We start from the raw sequence: 19,954 nt of genomic DNA on the forward strand, positions 1-19,954 counted from the left end.
GTTTCTCAACTCCTTCGTTTAACCTCCTAGTCTTGCATACACAACCTTTGCAAAATAACATTTTCTGAATTTAAAATGATCTTTATTTTGTCCTTTCTAAATGTTGCATCCATCAGTTGCCACAGTCAAAGCGAGGAACACCATGCTATATGGCTCCTGAGCTATTTCAGGATGGCGGAGTCCACTCTTATGCTTCTGATTTTTGGGCACTGGGTTGTGTATTATATGAATGTTATACTGGAAGGCCTCCTTTTGTAGGCAAAGAATTTACCCAATTGGTGAAATCCATAATTTCAGATCCTACACCACCCCTCCCGGATAACCCTTCTAAATCTTTTGAAAATCTTATTAACTGCCTCCTAATAAAAGATCCAGCTGAAAGGTTACAGTGGCCTGAAATTTGTGAGCATAGTTTTTGGAGAACGAATTTCACTTCAGTACCGCTTCCTCGTCAGCCTGCTTTTAGTAACATGCTTCAACTTTCTTCTAAACCATACCTTTCAGAGCGAAATGGTGATAGACCTTCCCAACAGAGAACTCCTCCCAAGCGTCGCGAAAGTAACGCAAATGGAGTTTTGAAGAAAGATGAAAATTCTACTAAGGGGAATGGGGTTTTTGAGACACCGGCTAAGAATGTGCATGGTGGCAGAAAAATTACAAAAGCTTCTCGGAGAGTCGATGCTGCAAAAGGTGTAAATCTTCTTAGGCTGTCAAGGATGGCTAAGTTGAATTTGCAGAGAGAGAATGAGAAGGAAAACTACAGGCGACCGCTGCCTGAGACTTGTGAGAATGAGGCTGAAGTGAAAATTGAAAACAATGACATGGAACTAGATTTTAGTGAGAATCCTGAAGATGATACACCTGATGAATCTGACGGATCTGAGAATCCTTCTTGCATGCCTACAGAGAAACTTCCAATTCAAAATGCTGATGAAAGAGTTGAAGAGGTAGAGCATAAAATGAGTCAGTTGGATATTCTTCCAGAGAATATCATCGTTGGGCCTGATGACCTGAAGAAACTTGAGCAGGATACATGCTCAGAGCCACTTGAGGTGGTTGCTACCCCACCCAGTGTTAACCTTAGGAAAGCTCAACGTGTGAAAGTGGCTTCTGGGAGTGCCCCTGATTCAGAGGCATCTAGGTCATTCAATAATTTATCAGAAGTGTTTTGGCATTCATCAGATCTCTCAGTCAAACCAGTAATGCCCAGTAGAAAAGGTGATAAAGCTTTGGATGGTATTCCCTCCTTGCCATTTGAAGCTGTTCCTGCATCTGATTATGTTAAGCTACCTCCAGAGCAACTGAACGCACTTAACTCTTGCATAATTCATAGTTTGAGTGGGAGCTCTCAGGTCTCAGAAAAACAGAATGCCATCAGATACTTAGAAATTTTAAGTGGAAATGCTGATGCTGCAAATATCATAACCAATGGGCCGGTGATGTTGTTGCTTGTAAAAATGCTAAGGCTTTCAAAGTTACCTGCCTTGCGTGTTCAGGTTGCTTCAGTGATGGGTTTGTTGATTCGCCATTCTACTTTTATTGAAGCTGATCTTGCAAATTCTGGAATTGTAAATGCACTAACAGATGGCTTAAGGGACAAACATGACAAAATAAGGAGGTTCTCCATGGCTGCTTTAGGGGAACTGCTTTTTTACATATCTACTCAGGCAGATAATAATGCCAAAGATGGCAATACCCTTGAATCTCCGTCGAAGGACAACCGGTCTACATCCAGTTGGCAGGTTAGCAATCTCTGATGCTGCAGTGATTTATCATTAATCTTGTCATTGAATCTTTTGACAATGCCTTATTTTCATTTCCACTTTAGTTTGTAGATCTTTGTGATTTTTAAGTAGATTTTCTGAAGCATGCAATAAGGAATACTTGCTGTTTATATTTTATATTTTTGATGGATGATTCTTTTTGGGTTCATGACCTGCATATTGAAAATGGTTGCTTTCAAACTTCTGACGTATCTAACAATAGGCTTGTGGGAGATGAGGATTGTCATTTAGATCTTAAGGAGGGGATTCAATTTTAATTGATTTTTAGGTTTTACCTTCCTGCATCATCTAGTAACAGCTTGCTACAGGAGCCTCATTTTCTATGCAGGTTAGTTGTGAGCTCACATTTTGGACAATAAGCATGCATGTCTAGTAGACTTTAGGCCTCTGTCTTTTGATTACTCTATGGCCATCAGTTCCAGTTCTTGTATGATGATTGCTGATTGTTTGGGCTACCTCTAATAGACTGGCCGCTTAAACAGGTCCCAAATTCGGTGATTGCTTTGGTTTCATCCATCTTGCGTAGAGGAGAGGATGATGTTGCCCAGTTGTATGCTTTAAGAACAATTGAGAACATATGCAGTCAAGGAGGGGACTGGACATCGCGTTTTGTCAGCCAGGATGTCATTGGAAATCTCTGTTATATATATAAAGCAACAGGGAAGCAGGAGAGTACAAGGCTTATTGCTGGATCTTGTCTAGTCCGTCTAGCTCGATTCAGCCCACAGTGCATACAGTCAGTGCTTGAGAGGTTGTCATTCAAGGACACTGCATCTGCGCTCATCAAGGGCAACCCGCGTGAGCAGCAGATCAGCCTAAATCTACTTAACATGTCAATTCTAAGCAGCCATTTGTTAACAAACATGGGCCGACAGCTGCTATCATTAATGGAGGAAAAGCACTTGGTCCCAGGTCTTGTATCACTTATCGAGCAGGGAAGTGAAGTTTTACGTGGGAAAGCACTCATCTTTGTGGCACTTCTGTGTAAGAACAGCCGCAGATGGCTTCCCCATTTCTTTTGCAATGCTAAAGTACTATCTGCAGTTGATAGGTTGGGGAAAGAGAAGGTTGGGTTCATTCAGAAATGCGTGGAAGCTTCTGTGAAACTAGTTGCTAATACTGTGCCATCTATTCTTGAAACTGTTTCTGGAGACATACAACAGATGATGGGAGGTAAACGCCATGGACCGATTGCTGCTCTCACTGGACGTGGTAACACAAAGAGTAGTGCTCATCTATTTCCGGTTATTCTTCATCTTCTTGGAAGCTCTTCTTTCAAGCATAAGGTGGTGAGCAGTCATGTCTTGCTCCAGTTGGCAAATATTATCAAGCTTTTAGAGGCACCTTTTCAGGTACAAATTGTCCTAAGCTTGCTGATTTTGCAGTTTCTTGAGTCTATATTTTATCAGGCAGTGTTCTAAATTATTATAATTAAATTTGCATTGCATCTTTTCTGCACCTAATACAGTCAAAATTATGACGAGCTTCTAATCCCAAGAACCTGGCAAACGCCCACTAGAATTTCACTGATGTTTTAAATGTAATGCAGGGAAGAGATGATTTCCAAATCACATTGCTTCGAGTACTTGAATCAGTCACAGAGGAGCCTTCTGTTATTCTTGATGATCCTAAGATGTTTACTAGTCGAATCCTTCCTAGCCTAGCCATTATGTACAAGGGCAACAAAGATGGAGATGCCAGATTCTTATGTTTGAAATTATTATTTGATGTGATGGTTGTGATCTTCAGTGATACTACAGTACCTGATGATGAACATATAGTGGAGGATCTGAGGTCAATATCACGAACCTATTTTCTTCCTCTTTACCCAACACTTATTGAAGATGAAGATCCCATTCCAATGTATGCTCAGAAGCTGTTGGTAATGCTCATTGAATTTAATTATGTTAAAGTCTCAGATATTCTGCATTTGAAAACAGTCTTGCAGTGCTTTGAGTTCTTACTTGGCGATCTTTCTAATGCAAATGTGAACAATGTGAAGCTCTGTCTGGCCCTAGCATCTGCTCCTGAAATGGAGACTAAAATTCTATCCCATCTGCGAGTGGTCAGAAAAATTGGAAATCTTCTTGAGCTTGTGAATGCGAAGGAGATGGAGGATTTTCTTGAACCAACGTTGGGTCTTTGCAAGGCATTCATTTTGCATGGCATTGGTAGCAATAAAGCCTTAGCTCTTTGTAAAGAACCGGCTCTCTTAGGCAACAATGCCTTTGACATGAGTATTGCTGTTGATCAGCAGCAATGCATCAAGGATGTCAGTGACTTTGGTAGCAACATTGGTGTGTTTCTAGATTTAATTGGGAATTCTGATGCACATATTGCCAATTTGGCATCAGAGTGTGTGGTTTTGCTGCTTAAGGCATCCCCTAGAGAAGCCACAATGGGTCTTTTAACAAACCTTCCCAAAATCTGCAGTCTTCTGGAATCATTGCACTATGATTCCTCCGCCTTGCAGTTGCTGCGTCTTCTGTATGGCCTTGCCTTTTCTTGTAGACAATATCTGTCTCAGGCAATGATTCTGTCAATATCTATTCCAGCGGTCATGCAAATGGAAGCTGTTGTCTCAAAACTCAAGAGCTCCAGTATTCATGGTGTTGCAGAGGCTGCTTTGAATTTAGGCTTAGAGTTGCAACGCCTGCCTCGGTGTGTTTGAGCTTATACATCTTGGTAAGGTCACTGACATTTTAATTTTATCTTTATACATGAACTGCTCAATTTATAATTTGTATCCATTTTTGCAGAATTCAGGAATGATTTAATAAAGAATGATCTTGCTCTTACCGAGCTTTGCTGGCCTCCTGGCCATGGTTTCAGGTAAGTTAGACATGCTCATGGATGTATCGGATGTCTATTATGTTGTTGATTGGTTAATCGAGTGATACTATTCTCAGTGTTTAATTGTATTATAATTGTACAGTGTCAATATTATCAATGAGTTCCATGCACTGGCCCAGATAATGTTTGGAGAGCAGATTGGGTTTGATGTACTGTTGATCTGGAGATGTTAGTTGGTATTATCTGTTTTTTGCATTTAATTTTGTATTGATTTGTATTTATCTAGCAACAGAGATTTGCCGCTATCATCACATCCTTGCCATAATTTTTCTGAATACACATGTAATGGAATTGAAAGAAACAATTTGGCTGTTTCATTAGAGGCAATGTGCATCCTATATATCTTTTTAGCTAACATAATTTGAAGGCTGGCCTGATGCTATGTGCTTCTGTTCTGTAAAAATGCACCAGTGGTGGTGAAGGAGACAGGTAAATAAAGTGGTTGGCTGTAATAATTCTTCTAGATGTTGTAATTTTCTTCCATGCGTGTGAAAGCTTTGTTAGTTCAATTTCCCAGAAGCTTTGGCCAATAAAATTAAATATTCATCAATCTTTTCCACTTATATGAGGTCCTATCCTTTGTGAAATTGTCTTATCGATCTCTTAATCTATGCTTAAACTATTTGCTTAAATGTGATTGTTATGTCTACAATCCTGTCTATCTCAGACTGTGCTGAAGCATACATGCAACTAGGTTCAAGTAATGCAAAATTTGATGGTTCCAACAGTGTTCATGTTTACATAGGTAATGGCTGAGAATGGATATGAATTATATAGATTTTGCAAAACTTGTAGAAACAAGTTTTAGATATTAATGTCCGTGTTCACCTACTAATTTGGATATAACTGTCCTTTGTAAAGTTTGTCAATATAATTTAAACTAGGTTTTTTATCCTATAGAACTATTTTAGATCACCCTCTTGGACACTTTCCCTATTTTATGCAACTGTTTTAGAGTGTTCTGAGCTTACGATTATCCCTTATTTACAGGGAACCCTACTTAATTGCAAAGTGATGTCTAATACGTCAATTCGCTTCCCTGTCAAATCACAATTTTAAGTGAATAGAAAATCTACATAGCATCTGATATTCCTATTTTGACTAGTGGTTTCTCTCTCTTCTGAAATACTCGTTCCTCGTGTGAGCAAATTGTGCAGGCATCACTGTCTCTGCGATGAAGATGCATCGATGCAAGCTTGGCAACAAGGTCAGCTGCAGAAACTAAACCAGAATCACTAAGTGGGGGTGCTTGGTACCGGAGGATTTGGCAGGAGATACACTTATGATAAGATTAAAATTGTGTGAAAGTTCATATATTTTGTGAGGACGGGGATTGGGAATTTAAAAAGTGTTTGTTAATGGATTTGGTAGAGGGTAGATCCAGTTTATTTGATTTTTGTATCACCAGAAAAATTGGTGGACAGGAGACAAGCTATAAAGAAGTTATGGACCCTATAATATCTCAAGGAATTATGGATTTGAAGAAGTAAATAAAAATTGACAGTGCACGGTAAAGCAAACAGTCATCCTCCCTATATTGTAGTAGAAATCTTCTTTGTTTTCAGACGACTCGTGCGGATGAAATGATAAGATTGAGCACTCACCATTTTCTCAGTGTACTTGCGTCTTTGATAAAAATTGCTTTGGAGAAAAAAAAATATTTTCATGGCATGATAACACATTACTCTTACCAACTTTATTTCCATTAACTATATAATCTATGATGTAAAATACAGCTGCTTCTAAAATGTTTGAACAACCAGCGCACAAATATGAGAAGACCAGCACAAAAAAAATGAAAAAAAAAAAAAAATCACGAACATTTGAACCAAGCTCACTTGCACTACATCACTTGTTCATAAGCTCTAACCACCACATGAGCACCAATCCACAAACCAAAACCATGCTCGCCTTACCCGCATTTCCCAGAGAACTCTCCACCGATGTCACAGCGGCAGAACCAGTTGGAGTGATCACCGAATTGGGGTGCAACTTGTCGGGGTTCGGTGTGCTCGGGTTCGATGGAACGATCGGCAACGTGCCGGCCGGTGCCGCCCTGGCATTGCCTCCTGGTGAGGGGAAAAAAGGCATCATGTCAGGGGCCAATGTGGGTGGAATGGAGGAAATTGTAGGTTCCATAGGGAGGAAAGCTGGTGCCACCGAGATGCCGGGGACTCCCCGTTCAAGAAGGGAGTTGCAGGGGATGGGGTTGGTGAGGAGAAGTGTAGCCAAGACTGTGAAGAGGAGTTGTGTGTGAGTGATCAGAGTAGAGAAGGGAGTGAAGAAAGTGGTGGTGGTGGTGGCGGCGGCGGCCATTATGGAGTAGTGCAAAAAAAGATGGTGCTCTTAGTGTGTGTGAGAGTTTAAAGAAGGGAGGCAAGGGAGGGCAGGGTCGGTTAGTGGAGTGTGTAATGGTTGACATGTGGAGTGTGGTGATTGGGAGGTGGGTAGCAGGGCACAGTTTGGCATGGGTGCAAGGTGACAAAGATGAGGGGATCCTACAGCATGGGTGGTTGGGGCCTTAGTGGGGTCTGAAGGGCTCTAGACGGTCCAAATTGGAGAGCTAAAAGTGAGTGGAGGAAATAATAAAGAAGGAATGGTAAGTACTCGCCTCACCTTCACCAGAAGGACGGCAAGTTATCATGACGAGAAGCAAATGCTAATTATACGATGTACAAGTTTTCTCCCATAAAGGGGAGATGTTAAATGAAGTTTGTTGTCATAGTATTGCTTCCTTACTCATTGCCAAACTAATAACTATATTCAACCACTTTTTGATGTGATTCAGCGAATGCTATCCATTCTAATAAGTCCCATCATGCCAGTATTTCTCTTAGAAGTTTGTAGTTCATTAGTTCAAGAAGAATACTTAGCAGTGAGTTCTTTGCTGGGGGATTTATAATTTCCTTAGTGAGCTTATGGAAATGGTTTCGAGAGGTATGATGGAGAACTCTCTTTCGTGTACAAGCCTACCATTCTAAATTTAAGTGAGAATCCTTTCTACCCTTATTTGTTAAAATGTTTCTCGAACTGATTCCTTGTTCTTGCTTTTGTAGATGATCAGAATAAGTCTATGTATAAGAGCACAAGATGGAAGGAACTCTTGTCACGAGACAGCCATGGATCGTCCTACATGAGAATTAGGTGGTAAGCTGTTAAGAGCCAGCTAATAGCTTTTGGAAGATTGCGATAGTCGTAGTGCCAAAACCCTGAGTGGAATGCAGCTCTTGTGACATTTCATATGAGCCATCTATGTCGGTGTAGATTCTCACCGGCGAGCAGTAACGTAGGCTCCATCCATTGGGACTCCACTTCTGTTAATTGTCCAAACAAGAACTTCTAGCGTTGCCTTTTCTGAGTGCTTTCAGATGCAGCATCTTCCCTTGCTCTGAAAAAGAACTGTAACTGCAGTATGTAAGAACAAGAGAATGGTGTCCACATGTGAAGTTTTCACAAGAAAAGGTGAAATTGTGAAAAGCCCTACAGACCAATATTTGGCCATCATGTACACAGAACAAAATAGGTGGGGTTCATAGGTAGCTGGCTATCATGGCAGTTTTGCCACCAGACAAGAAGATAGGTAAACAGAGAATTTCTAATAGAAGCTACTGATGTCATTTCTACACAGAGACATCCTGGGTTTATAATTTTTGTAATTAAGAGAGAATGTCGCAAGGAAAGATTACATGCAAGGGTGGGTCTGACACCAGAAGACCACATTATATTTCTCGAGTATACATAAAAAGAATTGCCGAAACAATGAATCTCTATGAAATCATGTTGCTTCAACTCAAGCCTAGCAAGGAAAAGGTCACACTCTTAACCCTATAAAATTGTTATAAAGAGACAATGAAGGTTCAAAAAATGTTAGAGAAGATCACATTTCTTGAGTATACATAAAAAGAATTGCTAAAACAATGAATCTCTATAAAATCATGTTGCTTCAACTCAAGCCTAGCAAGGAAAATGTCACACTCTTAACCCTATAAAATTGTTATAAAGAGTTCAAAAAATGTTAGATCGCATTTGAGTAATCATTAGGAGGCCACAATTGTAATCTGAGGCTTTGAGAATCCAGTAAACAATTTACATGAAAATATTTTCTTGGCAAGCTTCTTGAATGCAAAATGGCAACCCATATTCTTTGCGTCCTTGATGCACTTCCTCAAATCAGCATTTTCCTCCTTTAGGATGTCCAAGGGCAAAGAAAGCTGTCTGATGACCTCCCTCTTCTCTTCCATTTTCTCTGCTAGCTCAGCCTTCAGAGTTGCATTCTCCTGTTTTAGTCTTTCTAGTTCTTCGCTCATCTGCTTCACCACATCATAGTCACTCTTCTCATCTGGCATCTCTCTCAGCTTGCTCCCTACTTCAGCTTCTTGTTCAGGATCATTGACTTCACAATCCTCAGAATCAAGAAAATCTGAGGAAAGCTCTGATGACGCCTCTGTTGAGCTGTTCCTTACCTTCTGTGACCATCCTTTTTCTAAGACAGAGGGACCAAATGATGTGCTGCAACGTGTTCCACATCCTGACTTGAGCTGGTCATATTGTTCAGCCAATGAACGGTGAGTTCGATAGAAATCCTCAATCATGTTTACAAGTTGGGGTCTCTTCTTGTAGAACATCTCTGCACGCTGAGCAAATGAATCCGCATCTTCATCTATCAGTTTCAGCATTTGCATGGTCTTCTCTTCCAGGTCTGCACATAAAAAAAAAAAAAGCTTTGACTCCCTAATTACCATGATAACGCAAATTTAGAGACGTCAAATTTAATTAGTACCTAATTGAATAGTGGTACCAGGTAGCCAATATGTATGTACGTATATTGGATCTCCATTCAAATTTGGCCAGTTCTATATTGGACAATGTGGGTCCTATATCAACAATGACCTGAGCTATCGAATGTGATCTACTATGAATAAAAAAAAAAAAACATATGATCTAGAGAAACCCCAGCCTATACATCAAGTGGTCAAAAAATTGGATAGCCTAAACAACTTGAAACTATACACACACACACACACACACACACACACACACTTGATGCATAGTTTAGGGATACCCAAATCACATGTTTTTTAATGTTTAAGCAATTTAAAATTAGTAGATGAAGATCATATCCAATAGCTTGGACCATCAATACAAGACTTTCATTGTCTAATATATAGACCTAACTAGATTTGAGTGAAGATCCACTTAAGTATAGCTAAGTCCAACTTTATATAATATACAAAGATATATCCTCGTAGTTTCACATGAAGATAAGTATGTCAAATAAATTGTGATGCATGTCTGCAGATATATAAATTGAATGAATTAATAATATGATACTTGAGCCTAGTATACTATGCTATATTGTATGTGAATAACTTTACCATTATACTATGTAACTTAGCAGCATATTGTCACCAACTCTTTAACTCTACATGGATCTCCACCTGAAGATTATCAAGAGAATGATCCACTATAAAAGAAGAATAGTAGGATACTAAGAAGGTAGCATCATACCTTCAGCTATTTTCTATTGTATTTAAAACATCTGATCAATCAAATAAATATGGAATGTAACTTGGCTCTTTGTTCTTTGTTATTCTGTTATATGCTTTACTAGAACTCTTATTAAAATAGCAACCCAAGGACATTCTCACCATCTTCTTTTAATACTTCATGATTAATTGGAAAAAAAATTTTCATCTAGTTTTTATTATGAGAGGACATCAACAACATTATACAAAATGTTATCACAATGTCATTTATGGATGCTTGCTCGCAAACTGTCTGGGGTGGAAATACGGCCACAGTTATTAACATACAAGTTTCGAGATGCAATGTCTTTGACTCTTTGTCACAGTATAACTAAAATAGGCCCATAGAAAAGAGAGAGTGATTTATTGAACCTTAAGAGAGCATTTATTGTCTTTATTCAACGGGAATGTCAAGAGACAATGTTCAAAATGTCTGACTGTCAATAAAATAAGGACAGAGTGATCTATTGTTTTTTGGTACTACATAAAACCAGGTCTATGCAATGTTAATGTTTCCAAATCATGTATATATTTTCAAACATTAAATGCAATGATGATAAATGGTGTTTGAAAAACCTAAACAAACAAAAGAGGTGGGGGGGAGGCTCTAGGTAATCATGTTTGACATAAAATGCTAGATTGTTATAATCGAGAGAAATAATGAATTAAAACTTTTGCCCTGCTATGATTTTTGTTAACTTCATGCTATAAAAATTGCTTTCATAACTGAAAGAAACAACGAATCCAAAAAAAATAATCACTAGGTATTTATGGCTGAAAATTTGCTTTAGGATGATGTTAACTTGCATAACATTTTGTCCCACTACAATGCATATGTTGTGGCCTTTCAACAAATGATGACCGAGACTCCTTAGGATGCAACACAGTACAAGAAAACCTACACTGCTTCATAGTGGCTGCCATATCACAAATAGGATTTATAAGTATAATAATAACAGAGGATTTAAGTGTTAGTCCATCATATCTCACATCATTCAGTATGTACTATGTTGTACATTTACCATCATAATGCATTTTATGACTCTGCCATTGGTGTTACTATTGTCGAGCTGTATCATGATGAATTTCAGTAATTTTAATTCTTATTTCTCTTCTCGTAGGACTTGTTGCAAGCTAAACTGGCCAGACTTAACGATTGATGGGAAAGAGATTAAACAAAAATTTGCCATGACATGATGAACTAGGCTGAGTACTGCTGGTACATATTTCAAGGCACACCGCATCAAGTTGGTCACAAGTGAAGAGAAGTATGAATCAGAGCTAAACAATGTAGTTTTTTTTGGTATCCATCTTGATTTGTCGCATCTGTTTGTTGATCAACTGACTTCTGTATGGAGAAACTCCTATTCTTCTCTCAAAATCTTACAGCAATTAAATGATTCATTGCAGTCTTCAAATCTAATTTTATATTGCCTGTCTTGCATTTCTTGATCCAATATCTTATTAGCTCATAAAATTAACACTAACGGTGGCAGAATCAAACAATGTAGATAATGCAGTTTTACAACCAATGGAGGATCAAGGAATGCCGAGGCAAAATGGATCATATAATACACAAACAATTCTATTGCAACATTGTCTACAATCTTCTAAATTCAACTACATAACAGTGATAGAAAGAAACAAACCAGAAAGAGTCGATAACAACCACGGAGATTGCCTTGAATTGTTGTGGCTATCGAATAACCATGAATGGGGGAGCTCCTTCTTCACCATCATCCTTGCTTCCTTACCTGCATCCATGACCACCACCATATTCATCAATCAATTCAAATTAAAACGTAGCATCCATTGGATGGTAACACGGATTATTAGGCTTCAGACAGCTTAGTTTGAAATTCCTAGGTCAGATTGCTTTATGGTACTTATTACGGTCAAGGGCTCATGGCTCGGGCAGATAGGTCTGCTCCCGCGTACGTGAGGTATTGTCCGCTTTGGTCCGAGGTTTCATGATTTTGCCCTTTAAAAGGAGCCTCGCGGGAGAGATCTCATTTCGTATAAGCTAGAGTCCTTATTAACTCACAACCAATGTAGGACTAATGATACTTTCTCTCCTACACCACAACAGTCCCCTAGTCAAAGGAGACTCTGGGCAAGATTGCAAGAGTCAGGAGGTGCACTATAGTCCATTGGAGGCACACCGACCCTTCCTCTAGTGTCAATATTGCAGTTAAGGTCTCGTGGCTTGGATGGATCTATCTCCACTCTAGCTTATGTGAGGTATTGTCCGCTATGGCACGGGACCTTATAGTTTTGCGCTTCAAAAGAGCTTCATGAGGGAGAGAAGGTCTTATCCCATAAAAGCTAGAGTCCCCCTTGATTCACAACCAATGTATAACTATTGATGCCCTCCCTCTTACACCATAATAGTACTAAATCCGACTAACAATCAAGATGGTAGAGGGATTAGATGCTACGAAATTATGATTTTCAAGGCATATAAATGGGATTTTTCTCCCTCCCCTCCTTCCTTTCCCGAAATGAAACGTCATCAAGGTAAAACATGACAATTTTAGAGAAACAGCCACAGATCGAATGAAATAAAACTGTATCACCACCCATCATTCCAGAAAGCCACAAACAGAACCCAAGAGTGGAAAATAAATGAAAAAGAAGAAAAAAACAAAAACACTTTCTTGGGCTCTGTTTTCTTATTCCTCTACCTCCTTAATCGCTAAGGATAAAAGATTCTTAAGTAGGTATGCAGTAGATGGAATAAACCACTCTTTCCTGCTCCCTGTCTGACTCCTATTCTTTTAGAAAACAAACAAAAAATCCGATTTTTTTCAGAACAAAAAGAACAAGTAAGGATTCGAATACCCAAAAACTATATCACGCTAAATAAAAGCAAAAAGACTACATTGAAGTAAAATTATATCACGGCCTATAGCTACCGATCGTTCCAGAAACCCTCAAACAGAGTCCAAGAGTGGGAAATAAATAGGAAAAAAAAAGCAAAAGACTTTTTTTTTTTGCCTCTGTTTTCTTCTTCCTCTACTTCTGTACTCGCTATGGATAAAAAATTTTAAGTAGGTATCCAGTGGATAGAACAAACGACTCTTTCCTGCTCTCTATTCCGACTCCTATTCTTTTCGAAAAAAAAAAAAAATCCTATCCTTTTTCTGCACAAAAAGAAAAGGAAGAGATTCAAACACCAAAAAAACCTGAAAATCTGATAAAGAATAAGGAAAAAATAGATAGAGATATAGAGAGAACGTGGTGAGAGTCTTCTTAGTCCCGGCCTCGACGTTCGTCTTCTTCTCGGTTCGGGCGCGAAGAGAAAGGAAGCGATGGCGAAGAGGTTCTTATTTGGAAAAAAACTGGAGGCAGAGTCCCGCTCCCTCCAAACCCCTCGACTCATCAGTCCCCATCCCGCTCCTTCCAAACCCCTCGAGGCCTCGACTCATCAGTCCCTATCCCTATCCCTATCCCTATCCCGATCCCCATTCCTATCCCCATCCCTCGTCGTCGAAATTTTGGATTCTCGCTTCAATGGCGCCGTTTTTAGTTGGACCAGGCTCACCAGCTCAACGGTGGATCGGTCCAACCATGTTGCGTTCTGGTTGGACTAACCCACCGCTGAGCTGTTGGATTTGATCCAACTAATAATTACTCATTAGTTGAACTCATTTAACCCAAAAATTATATCCTGCATCTAATGCATCACCTCAGCGATACGCCGTACCCATTGATGTTTTCACCAAGTGGCCAATCCCGCCACCATAGCTTAAGGGGGGCGTTGTGGAATGTGGACCACCATCTTTATGTCCCCAGCCATGGTCGAAGACTCAAAGGACGGGATCCTAAGTGGATGCAAAAATAGCAAGAGATTAGCTACGATCAACTAGGAGGAGATAAATATGAAGATCCAAAATTACTGGCTTGATCTAGAGCTTTCGACTCCTATAGGCAGCAGCATGGACATCGGCTATGTGGAGATCGATCACGACCGACCTAAAAGAAACTTCTGGTATAAGACCACTATCTTAATTGAGAAAGAGTTCATCCATTTTACGATTATGGAGAGTCCAAACAATGAAGAAGAAGATTACTAAGATCAAATCACAACTGGCCTGTATCGTGAACATGAGAGCGATCACTGTCAGTATGATCTGTATGCGATATTTGAAAATCGATTAGTCCCTCGGACTTGTACATTCTTCTTTTATAAATAAAGAAGAGCGAGAACCTCAAAATAAACTCCTACAAAATCTCTCTCTATTGATTTGAACGCCGAAGAATCTCTCTTGGAGAACACTTCGACTAGGACATTTTGCAAGTCTCATTTTAGCTCCTGGAGTTTGCCACCTCGGTACTTGAGCTGAAGACTAGCCTTCCTCGTCTTTCACCCAGAGGAAAATCATCTCTGACCTCAGGCTCGGAATTTGGCAACGCAAAGGGAAAATAAAAGAAAGTCCCCTCCCCATCCTTTTTCAAAATCCAAGCCCACATCTTCCCGTGCCTCCCAAGTGCTGCTGTTTCACTCTTTGCCGATCACGAGCTCTGCTGATCTACTCCTCCAGACAGAATAGTTATAACCAGCATAAGTTTGATCAATATAATTTGTTAGAACTCCGAAGCTCGGTTTGGATGATACTGCCCTTCCGACTTTAAAGAAAAGAGGGCTCGATTTTGAAGGGCGCCGACCCTCCCATCAGCCCCTTGCTACCTACATCACGGTTTCGTAACTCAAACGTAAGCGGGTTCAGCCCAAGTAAAGAGGTACGCACGGGCACAGAAGGTAAGATCTCCACCCACTTGTTTTTATTTTTATTTTCCAGAAAAGGGACTTCTAGTGGATCAACATGTGATGCTAGGCACGTTGTTGTACTGCAAAATCTTAGGTTCAAGTTAGTTGAGCCACCAATGATACATCTCTGTTGTCTACCAAGAATATCTCAAGAAATACCATGCAACTGATATTGGCTGCATTAGATAAAAAGTAAGAAAACCTACCAATTTTGTGACAGAGCATAACCCAATTTCAATTTAAATTTAGATTTGAAGCAACGGATATTGGGATTCCCTTGCATTCCCAACCTAGATGCCTTCTGAGTCCTGATGAATTAATTTAACAATCAATCTGCTAAATAGTATCAAATTGCAAATACTTCAAACTCATTTCACATTTTTGAAGTTCATAATAGATAAAATGTAATTGGTATGTTTAGGCCAACGACACGGATGCAGAAAAGATTAAATTAAAAACCCAACAGAATATCTGATACGGCCTCCTAGCAGTTCCATAGAACAAAACAAAATTAAATATGAACCCTAACAATGAAACCATCTAACTGGCAGAGAGCTGACAAAGTGCAAAACCAGGATAATGGAAATGTGCCCGACTCGAAAAACTTTAATTCTTGAACATTGTTATTCATCTAACTAGATTTTGCATCCACAAGCTTCTCAATCAGATCAGCAGCATCCTGCACTGTTGTGATGCTCTGTGCGCTTTCTTCTTCAACAGATATCCCAAATGCCTCCTCAAGGCCCATGACAATCTCAACCTACAAAAAGAAAATAAAGACCTCCACGTAAGGATGTGTGACAACGCATACTAAATGATCCAAAAAAATGCAAGAAAAATGGTAACTGGTATCTAGTCCATGAGATATGGACATGCAAGTGTTATATGACTCAATTGGAGGGATCATGCTTTCAGGTGTCAACTGTAAGATCAAAGAAGTGCATTAAGCACCACAAATTTTGGGATGATGATAATATAGATGCGCACAAGATTTCAAGGATGACTTTGCCATACAAATTCTGAAAAATAACTAAATAATATGAATACAATGAATAGTACCGTGTCAAGAGAATCAGCCCCAAGTGTTGAAAACTTTGATTCACCAGTCACAGGAGTATCATCAGACAGCGCCAGCTGCTTCTTCACTATGTCACACACCTTCTGAACCGTCTCTGGTTTTGCCTGTATAAAAGGTAAAGGTCCCTATTACTAACACTCTTGTGACCTGACATCTTCAGATGCCCGATGGCCTACGTTAATGAGTTCATGTATCAAGGTGCCTGTTTGCACGTGGGCTAAAATGGTAGCGCACTACAAAAGTGACAGTTGCTTTACGGGCCTTCAGCAGAAAAACGAAAATACTGAGCAGAAACAAAGATGTATCATAGAAGGCCCATCTAACAATTAACCATAGATTACGCTAACGTCTCAGTTGATCATATCGTACTGCAATGAAAGGGGTCAGTTCACTTTTGCAAGTCAGTGACACATGGCCGAGTGTTCAGATTCTTCAGAAATGCATGTCTGTTAACATACAGTAAAGTGTTCCATACCTAAATCAGATATAATTTTCAATATTTGATAAAAGTTGAAAATGGTGATCTGATGCAAGAATAGAATCCAATGATTTATCCAACTAGATATTATCCATAAATTTTGTGGCAAGGCCTGTTGTTCACAGATCTAGTTTGATAAATGGGATCCCCTGGAGAGAAGAGAGAAAAAAAAAAAACAACACCACCTAATAATGGTTGGTACTGGATGACCATAGTTGACACCAATTTTGAAAACAACAAAGCACAGAAAAAATGACAAGCTGCTGATATTGAGATACATACAACACAGGAAACTTGAAGGCGTCGTGAGGCTGCTTGCAGCCGAACTGATGGAAAGCTCTTCCTTTGAATGGAAAAGGAAACGGATTTCAGTCCAGAAAACCCTTTCACAACCTGCAAAATGACAATCCACACCTAGTTTATACCATTAATTCATTAATTCAGCAAATTTCATGCTGGATAAGGTACAAAACGTGTTCTGCCACATCTCATGTACAAGAATCTATCAAGCATAGGAAACATTTAGTAGAAATGCAACAATTTTGTCTACTGAAAAAATAATGATTTATGACCATGACAACCGATCAACTATGGTATCAAGGGTTGTGCTGATACATGCATTCCTTTATTTCCCTTACATCAAGTAGTTCATGCCACTTAGGCTACATTTGACTGCGCATCACAATCAAGCTAATTAGTGATTCTGCATAATTTTTTTTTTTTTAAAGTTGTGACTTTATATTAATCCGTGTTTCAGACTCCAGGTTAGATAACTCCCAAGTATGCGGAAATGAAATTCAAAATCGCATCACAATCAAGCTAATTAGTGATTTTGCATAATTTTTTTTGAAAAAAGACTCATGACTTTATATTAATGTGGGTCACAAACTCTCGGTGTGTTTTGAAGAATAGTTAACTCCTAAGAACCATGGAAATGATATTCCAAATCCTTTGGTTCCTTATATTGAGTAGATTCTTTGCAAATATTGATTTTTCTTATCTTCTAGTCTCTCTTTTAAACTGCTATCTTTCTTAACAAACAAAAACCTTATTTAGAAATTAAACATTTAAAAGAAATAACAAAATATATGATCAGAGCGGACCACTTAAATACAGGCACACATCTCAATAGCGGGAAAAAAAAAAAAAATCCATGGGAGGAAATCATGCTGCCCAACTACCTAAGATGAATATAGCTTAGCCCCTTGGGAGTGCCAAAAACAAAACAACAAAACAAGAGAAGGGGAGTGGAGGGGGTTGGAAATGGGAGGACACCATACTACCCAGCTATCTAAAATAAACATAGTCTAGGTCGTTGAGCATCCTGAAAACCAAACAAACAAGCAATTAATGTGCTAAGATTAATGTATAGTTCCTATAGGAGCCCTCCCAACTCCAGTGGAGTGCTGAAAATAAATCAAACAAGAACCCAAAGTGTAGTCTGCAAGAGAAATAAAACGCGTTCTTCAGTTTTGCACGTGTAAATCAGAATCATATTTAGCCAGATCTAAGAATGTGATTAAATCTCCAGTTTATCAGCATCCAACTTTCCAAAGACATGAGACGCATGCATCAACTAGACAAGAGTCCGCCAAGTAATGCATCTGGAAGTCTAAGGAAAGAGAAAATTTCTGTTTGTTGTCTTCCATCATCTATGTTCTCTGCTCAACCATGTGAGCCTAAGATATAGTGAACACACAAAGAAGAGGACTATTCAATTTAAACAAGTGATCTTTCGCAAAGAATTTTTTTTAAAAAAAAAAACAAAATTATTGGAAAACCATTAACTATTCGCAAGCGGCTGATGAAGTCCGATAAGGCTCACAATTCAGATCCTTGCTGACCAAAAAAAAAAAGAAAACAATGATTTTTATCACAAACAAAGATAAATCAGTGACAATAAATTCATCTCCTCATGCAAGGCATGACGAATCCAAACTGGAACTCAGGCATCTTTAGATGAACAAATATTTGCATACTTCAAAACCTTATCTTGAAACTAGCATGAATTTTTTGTCATCTGACTTTGAAACTGCCCGCACCGGTATGAAAAGCAAACACTTTTTTTCTAATCAAACCAAAAACACCGCATAAATTTCATGTTCTCGGAATCTCAAAAACGAGGAGATACAATGAGAAAAAACTCACGTCCCATCATGATCTATCATAGATTTGCCAGCTGATTGATCATCGAAAAGACCCCCCCAACAAAAACGAGAGAGAGAGAGAGAGAGAGAGAGAGAGATGATAGATCGAATGATGCCAGTAAGTTCTATCGAACTACAAAAAACGCTTCCTAAAACATAATCACCACCGGGAAATCCCAAAAATCCACAAAAACCAGGAAAGAAAAGACTATCAACCTTAAAACAGTGAAATGAGCATATAAAACCCTAAACCATCAGCAGATCGCCACTACAACATGCCAAATCGTTCAAAATCGAGGACGAATAAACTAAATCTCATCCACAAAACAGATCCGCGCACAGGAAAAGAAACAGAGCAGATCTCGAACGAGAAAGGAGTTTAGAGAGATCAATACCTGAGCCCGCGCGGCCAAAAGAGGCCGAGCCGAGGTGCCGATCGCCGTTCCCGAGATCGAAGCCATCGATCGATGAAAGAAAAGAAAAGGCGATAGAGAGAGAGATCTAAAGGGAAAGTGAGAGAGAGGGAGGAGCTCGACCTCGGAGAGACACGAGCACGACCCACATATAAAGGGAGCGAGGCTAGGGCGCCGCTGTGGCACCCCTGGGCCTCGGTAGTATCGAAACGGGAGATTGTACTGGCGAGGATATAACATTCCTATATTGGCCTCATACGTTGCACCAAATAACGATAAACTTGGGATGGGTTTATGGTAAATCGAGGAAGATTTGGGTGCTGTTTCGGAAGGGTCGGTGGGTTAAAGGAAGTGAGGAGGCTTTGGAAATATCGATTCGATGGGCTTTGTCCGCTGTTTTCCACGTGGCCGGTGGCAGTTCAACCAATTACTGACCGAGCCCGTCACCAAGCTTACCGCCCGCGGCCCGCCCTTTCATAATTCCCGCTCACTTGGTAGTTGATACGCTGAAACGGGCCGGGTCTGGAAGGGCCAACCCGCTAACCGACGCCGGCCAGAAATATTGTTATCGGGCTTCAGGTCGGATTTAAAAAATTAGATCCGAATCCGAGCAGAGCCTACGGCCGACCCGGACTCAAAATCTGATTGGGCTAGCCAGAATTTAGCCCTTTGGGCCAAAATCTGGGCTACATCGAATTGGCCCAGATTTTGACTACGGCGCCTGCTTCATTCCATCCGCGTTCGAGACTTGGTGGGTTAGGCGTTATATGAATCAACTTTCAATCATGTTTTGAATGCAAAATCCATGGACTATGGCAACCATTTAAGCCAAAGAGTAGTTTCCAATAAGCGAGAAAAACTAAAACAAATTGGACAGTCCAATTTGGACTTGGACACTTTTGTAC

General features: G+C 39.6%; 3 protein-coding genes across 7 annotated transcripts in view; 1 reads left to right on the forward strand and 2 right to left on the reverse strand.

Moving 5' to 3' along the window:
• Positions 1 to 6,157, forward strand: part of LOC105057699 (serine/threonine-protein kinase RUNKEL) — a 15,222-nt gene extending 9,065 nt beyond the window's left edge. Inside the window, exons 8-13 of one of the 4 annotated variants that reach the window (XM_073248409.1) lie at positions 117 to 1,742; positions 2,267 to 3,136; positions 3,334 to 4,469; positions 4,544 to 4,616; positions 4,720 to 5,382; positions 5,795 to 6,157. In XM_073248409.1, the coding sequence (XP_073104510.1) occupies positions 117 to 1,742; positions 2,267 to 3,136; positions 3,334 to 4,455 (3,618 nt within the window). In that variant the 3' untranslated portion in view covers positions 4,456 to 4,469; positions 4,544 to 4,616; positions 4,720 to 5,382; positions 5,795 to 6,157. Of the gene's footprint in view, positions 1 to 116; positions 1,743 to 2,266; positions 3,137 to 3,333; positions 4,470 to 4,543; positions 5,383 to 5,794 lie in introns of all 4 variants that reach the window. The other 3 variants (XM_073248408.1, XM_010940393.4, XM_073248410.1) reach the window with 3 other exon arrangements.
• Positions 6,158 to 7,847: 1,690 nt separating this feature from the next.
• LOC105057702 (protein NETWORKED 3C) lies at positions 7,848 to 14,042 on the reverse strand. 2 transcript variants are annotated; one of them, XM_029268226.2, is made up of 4 exons: positions 13,400 to 14,042; positions 11,812 to 11,916; positions 8,728 to 9,336; positions 7,848 to 8,036 (listed from the first exon to the last, which is right to left on the reverse strand). In XM_029268226.2, the coding sequence occupies exons 1-4, from the start codon at positions 13,542 to 13,544 to the stop codon at positions 8,002 to 8,004; spliced, it is 894 nt and encodes a 297-aa protein (XP_029124059.1). In that variant the 5' UTR covers positions 13,545 to 14,042; the 3' UTR covers positions 7,848 to 8,001. The 2 variants fall into 2 exon arrangements, with proteins under 2 accessions (XP_029124059.1, XP_010938697.1); XM_010940395.4 differs by lacking the exon at positions 7,848 to 8,036 and having other exon boundaries at positions 8,371 to 9,336; positions 13,400 to 14,033.
• Positions 14,043 to 15,291: 1,249 nt separating this feature from the next.
• LOC105057703 (acyl carrier protein 1, chloroplastic) lies at positions 15,292 to 19,251 on the reverse strand. The gene is made up of 4 exons (XM_010940396.4): positions 19,032 to 19,251; positions 16,772 to 16,882; positions 15,993 to 16,115; positions 15,292 to 15,693 (listed from the first exon to the last, which is right to left on the reverse strand). The coding sequence occupies exons 1-4, from the start codon at positions 19,095 to 19,097 to the stop codon at positions 15,565 to 15,567; spliced, it is 429 nt and encodes a 142-aa protein (XP_010938698.1). The 5' UTR covers positions 19,098 to 19,251; the 3' UTR covers positions 15,292 to 15,564.
• Positions 19,252 to 19,954: the final 703 nt, after the last annotated feature.

The sequence above is a fragment of the Elaeis guineensis genome, chromosome 14, assembly GCF_000442705.2.
Source record: "Elaeis guineensis isolate ETL-2024a chromosome 14, EG11, whole genome shotgun sequence".
NCBI classification, from domain to species: domain Eukaryota; kingdom Viridiplantae; phylum Streptophyta; class Magnoliopsida; order Arecales; family Arecaceae; genus Elaeis; species Elaeis guineensis.

What these genes read in the sequence shown, in the direction of transcription:
- LOC105057703 (XM_010940396.4), bottom strand. Translation starts at nt 19,097, where the DNA reads ATGGCTTCGATCTCGGGAACGGCGATCGGCACCTCGGCTCGGCCTCTT. An exon ending in GCCTTCAAGTTTCCTGTGTT is followed by an intron (nt 16,116 to 16,771) that starts GTATGTATCTCA and finishes CCTTTTATACAG; the next exon opens with GCAAAACCAGAGACGGTTCA. An exon ending in GGGCTGATTCTCTTGACACG is followed by an intron (nt 15,694 to 15,992) that starts GTACTATTCATT and finishes TTCTTTTTGTAG; the next exon opens with GTTGAGATTGTCATGGGCCT.
- LOC105057702 (XM_010940395.4), bottom strand. Translation starts at nt 13,544, where the DNA reads ATGAGTCGAGGGGTTTGGAGGGAGCGGGACTCTGCCTCCAGTTTTTTT. An exon ending in ACTAAGAAGACTCTCACCAC is followed by an intron (nt 11,917 to 13,399) that starts GTTCTCTCTATA and finishes TCATGGATGCAG; the next exon opens with GTAAGGAAGCAAGGATGATG. An exon ending in GTTGTTATCGACTCTTTCTG is followed by an intron (nt 9,337 to 11,811) that starts GTTTGTTTCTTT and finishes TTTTATGTGCAG; the next exon opens with ACCTGGAAGAGAAGACCATG.